The sequence below is a fragment of the Taudactylus pleione genome, unplaced genomic scaffold (genome assembly GCF_031769625.1).
Source record: "Taudactylus pleione unplaced genomic scaffold, aTauple2 ptg000334l, whole genome shotgun sequence".
Classification (NCBI taxonomy): Eukaryota; Metazoa; Chordata; class Amphibia; order Anura; family Myobatrachidae; genus Taudactylus; species Taudactylus pleione.
The window spans coordinates 1641220-1646269 of NW_028284735.1; the positions used below are offsets into that span (position 1 = coordinate 1641220).

At 41.4% G+C, this 5050-nt stretch overlaps 1 protein-coding gene across 1 annotated transcript; it reads right to left on the minus strand.

Moving 5' to 3' along the window:
• Positions 1 to 694: 694 nt before the first annotated feature.
• RNF26 (ring finger protein 26) lies at positions 695 to 4792 on the minus strand. The gene has a single exon (XM_088443797.1). The coding sequence runs from the start codon at positions 4204 to 4206 to the stop codon at positions 2869 to 2871; it is 1338 nt and encodes a 445-aa protein (XP_088299923.1). The 5' UTR covers positions 4207 to 4792; the 3' UTR covers positions 695 to 2868.
• Positions 4793 to 5050: the final 258 nt, after the last annotated feature.

Below are 5050 nucleotides of genomic sequence, written 5' to 3' on the forward strand. Positions count from 1 at the left end.
TATGGACCTGACTGTAGATGCCAAATTGTCAGCAGGGGGAGCAGTCACCCCCTGCCTATGCCACTGACCATAGACCGACATTGGCAGGAGGCAGCTCTGTCACAAGGGTCTGTCCTTTCCACGTCAGGTATCTATGATGTTATTTCACTCCAACCCATTACTGCTCCCTATAAAACTCCTGGTTGGCTTGTATGTGTCTAGTGATCCCATAAATGTTAGTGGCAGATGTTCAAAAAGTTCTTTGTTGGTACCCATTCTTACGGGAAAAAACACCACCCCAAATTTGACTAAGATTTCAATCGATGAAAGCAATTTACAAGCAGAAAGATTTGTGGGTACGGGATGCCGGTGATCAGGATCCTGACGCCGGCATCCAGGCAGGGTTAGGTTACCGACAGTGTTGGTAGGTATCCTAACCCTCCCTGGTGCCTGAACCTAACCTCCACCCCCTAGAGCCAAATCCCTAACCCTCCCCCTACCTTTGGGATTCCGGCAGTCGGAATGACGGCGCTGGGATTCTGGCAGGTGTCGTGATTCCAGCGCCGGCATTCCGAACGCCGGAATCCCCGCGGTCGGGATATTGACCGAATCCCATGGGTACATATTTACTTGCACCACTGTGTCTAACTATCTGCTTTAACATAAAAAAAATAGGCCATAGAACATCTTCAACTTATATTTTTGAATTGTCCTATTAAAACATATTGCATGAACATTTGTGTGTCTGGTTTGAAATTTTGAGAGTTAAGATGTGACTTAACATAACTAAACCAGCATAATAAAACTTTGGGACCATGTTTATTCACATTTTTTCTTTGTCATCCTAAAATGTTTGTTTAAGCTTGTTGTCTTAATTAAACATGATTGAGGTGACATTGGGAAGTTATTTACTATTTATATTGTTGCTTACCTCAGAGTGGGTGCACAGAACTTAATGATGAAACTTAATTTTGAGAGAGAGAGAGATTTTAACATATTTAGCACACTCTAGTTAAGCAAACTATCAAAAAAGAAGTAATAAAACGTAGAAAAAGGTGATTAAAAATAGGCTGGGATAGTTGCACGGCCTGAACGCACCAAAATGATAACATTTACAAAATAAAGAATATTTTATAGGTTTTATGTGACATGATTGTGTTTCCACCGGAGGAATGCAGAAAGTCTACATTATATTTTGTCCCTTTGATATAAATAAGAGGTAGATCACACATATAGGATTACATAAGTATTTGAATCATATAACTCCTTTAAATGAGAAAGCATCAATAGCACAAAGCTGAAGGTAGTAGTAGGATTTTTAACCCTGGTTACTGTTTCTGGGGGAGATGTATCAAGCCTTTGGGGTAGATTTAGTAAAGCATTTAAACATAGAGTGCAGGTGTTACCCATAGCAACCAATCAGATTCTAGCTATCATTTCTCTATTGCATCCTGGAAAACGATAGACAGAATCTAATAATAGAATCGAATTGGTTGCTATGGGCAACACCACATTTAAGATTCAGAAGCTTTAATAAATCTACCCCTTGTAGGCAGCTAAAGTGGAAAAGTTGCCCAAAGCAACCAGCCTCTTTCATTTCAAGGACTGTGCTAAATGAGTTCAAAGTTGATTGGTTGCTTTTAGGCAACTTCTTCTCTCACTCCAAAGCTTGATACATCTCCCCCACAGTGAACTCAGACCCCTTTTCCACTGCTTCAATAACCCAGGTTATTGCCGGGTCTCGGCTCAGTGGAAAATGGTCCCTGAAAAGTAACCTGGTTTAAGTGGCCCAGGAATCAAAACCAGGGAGATACCAGGGTCAAACCCAGGATGGACCCAGGTAATGGTGCAGTGTTAACGCCGCGGCTCGAGTTATCCGACCTGCGTCATGCCTAAAATGAGATGATTGGAGGTTTTGGAGCAGTCACCTCCCACTTTTTATGACCTCACGTTTAGCAAGGCAGATCGGGGTTAAGTGTGAACCAGGCTGACCTGGGAATAACCCAGATCGAAGGTGCAGTGTAAACGGAGTCTGACCTGGGTTACTTGTAACCATGTCCAAAAACCCAGGTCGGACCCGGCTTTTTGGTAAAGTGACTCTAGAAATGGCTGAAGCAGTACAGAAGTTTAAAGGATTCAAACATATGTAATCCTATCTATATTATCTTTCCTATTTATATCTAACTGACATGATATAAAATTGGACATTTGAATTTCTCAGGTAAAATATACTTTATGTTTTGCAAATGTTCCCTGTTTTTCACGTACATGTTTGCAGTAATTCCCTTTTTAATATTTTGCTTAATTAGAGTGAGTCAAATATATTTTAATCAATAAAGATTATTAAGTTTTATTACTTTTGACAAGTTCTGTGCACCTACTCATAAGTCACCTTTTCTCTGTTGCTCTCAAGTTGTTTTAATTCAATTGATAAAACAAAACCATAAGAAGATAAAACACAGATTTAGACCAATGTATTTGAACAACAAAGACCAACAAGGCTGACTTTTAAAAGGATAGTAAATAAAAGGGAGAAAATATTCAGACATAGTGGAATGCTCAGTGAACAGCCATTACTGCCTTCGGAGGTATAAGTCTTACCGATATGTCACAGCTTGGGAATGTTACAATAAAGAATAGTTAACAACCATTAATAGTCCCTTTCACAACTTCACCTAGTAGTTTACAGGCTTTCAAAAATAAGTACAAAAATAATTTGAATCTTAAATTGTGATAATGCAGATGCATAAAGATGTCTTTTTGAGCAACTTTTTTTTTTTTTACTCATCCATTTAAACAAGTTTGGAAAATAAAAGATTTGCATATAGCTTTGCATACTCTACAAAACCTTGTTTTGTTCATTCAGTTGAGTGGCTCTGGCTGAGTTGGTTACATATAAACATTTAAGGTCTGCAGGATAATTTTCCTACAGAGAGGACAGTTGCGTTGAAGTATTGGCTGCTGCAGGAGAATACTGGTGCAGTGTGCACACAGACAAAGGTGACGACAAGGCAGCAAAAGAATGGTTTTGTTCTCATCTTGGCAGATCACACACTTCTTGCTCTCTTCCTGCTGTTTTAATAGTTTCCAGGGGTCTACAGTTCCAGTCTCCCTCCTGGTAGAGGTTGATGCACTGCTCTGAGGACCAGCTGGTAGTTGCTGTGGAATCTGAACTCTATTGCCCACTAAATGCAGAGCTGAGGAAGTCTGCACAGAAGGGTTCTGTCTCCTCACAGGTGATGGGTTGAGTACCTGGGTAGGTCTCTCTGAATTTTGTGCCCTGGCGACCCTTAATGGTGTGTTGTGTGCAACAGTCCTCCTCAGATTCCAGTCTCTGTCCCAGGCTGCTCTGTGCATTCTGACCAGCTGGAGACACCTAGCAGCAGCTCTCCTCCAAACCTCAGAATTTAGCAATGCACGGACAAATACTAGCAAAATCTGATAGAGTCTACTTAATCTTTCTTGGAATAAAAGTAATAGAGGCGAGGGTCTGAGAACTATTCGAGAGGCCCAAATTAAGAACATCAGCAGGAGAACTTCATAAAGATATCTGAATAGGATTATGCCTATCCCTGTGCTGCAAGATACCATAACATCCACAACCAGCTGGAAAGGAGTCCAGAAAAGAATAACCACAGCTACTGCAGAGCTTGAAAGTTCAGAGAATAAAGTTATGATTAATTCTTTGCCAGAGAAAATCACATTAATTGTAGAAATCCACAGAGCCAATGCTGATGAGAAAACATGTTGCATACCTATTAGACACATATTGACAAGGCTGTTCACCAGGTAGGCTGCTAAACTACATGTTATGCTCAGGGTCTCCCAAACTTGGCGAAAAAGATTCTGTCCAGGCATTGCAATAATGAAAAGCCCACGCTGCATAATTTCTTTGCTTCGTATCAGCAAGTGGCACATCAAGTTCCACACCAGTTGCAAACTATCCAATCCAGTCAGAACTCCTCTCACAGCATCACCTGCTATTTGCACCATGCACAGTACCAGGCTACAGCAGGATTCACCCATAATGGCCAGGCATATCAGGACACGTTCCCAGCATTGCAGTAGCCCAAAGGTTATAGTACCGGGCAAGTTGAGGATGAAATGAATGGTCCACAGCAGATATGAGAGAAGGGAAGAAACCAGCCAGTAATTCAAGTCCAGGACCAGAAGCAGCAGGTCTAGGGTCCATACTAGACCACTAAGGATCAGGAGAATTCCCTGCATGACTTAGGGTACGTTAAATTGTATTGCAAGTATATGTTAAGCACTTCATCCACAGGACAATTTTGGGGCCAATAAGCAATGACGGGGAAAGTCATATGGGATAATTGTAGCATTGGACATTATCTGGATAACGGATATGTAACTTTAGTTTTCATTTAAGACGACGGTCAGGGTTTGCTGTTATTCAGATTTTAATGGACTGCCGTAAGCTTTGGAATCCCGTTTTAGGAGCGAAACGATGTGCTCTCCCCGGCTCTGGAAACGGACAGCAGTACGACATTTTATGGACTGCGGCACTTTTTGCCAACCAGCTGGATCCGGCATGTTAGCAAACCGTCATATATGCAGCAAGCACTCTGCGCGTAGCCATCTTGGTCCCCCCAAGTGTAGGTTGTCGGCGCTGGTAGAAGCTGCAGGGCAGAGTATCGAATGCTGCTCAGGCTGTAGCAATATATAAGTAGATTGCATCGATACATCGCACAAACAGCACTAGCTTCACCGGGCTTTGAACTGATCCACAACAGGGTTAAACGTCTGCTCGCCGATAATTGGTGGAAACGTAACCAACGGAGTCTTCAGTGATTCAAAAGCTTGGCCAATGTGATTTGCAGACTGTAGCAGGATTTAAATAATGCACTAGGGCATTGTTGCCGGAAGTGGATTCTGGTAGGGTGTTGGCGCATGGTAAACTAAACTCATACTGTACAGTAGTAAATAAAATAGTGTGGTTTTCTGTTTTTTCGGGTTCTATAAGCAGTGCGTTTATATGTAACTTATATTGTCTATTTCGATTTAAAAGTTTGTCTTAATAATAAACATAGGGAAACTAACCCTGAAATAATAT

Excerpts from the sequence above, each read along its gene's own strand:
- RNF26 (XM_088443797.1), bottom strand. The coding sequence starts at position 4,206 with ATGCAGGGAATTCTCCTGATCCTTAGTGGTCTAGTATGGACCCTAGAC.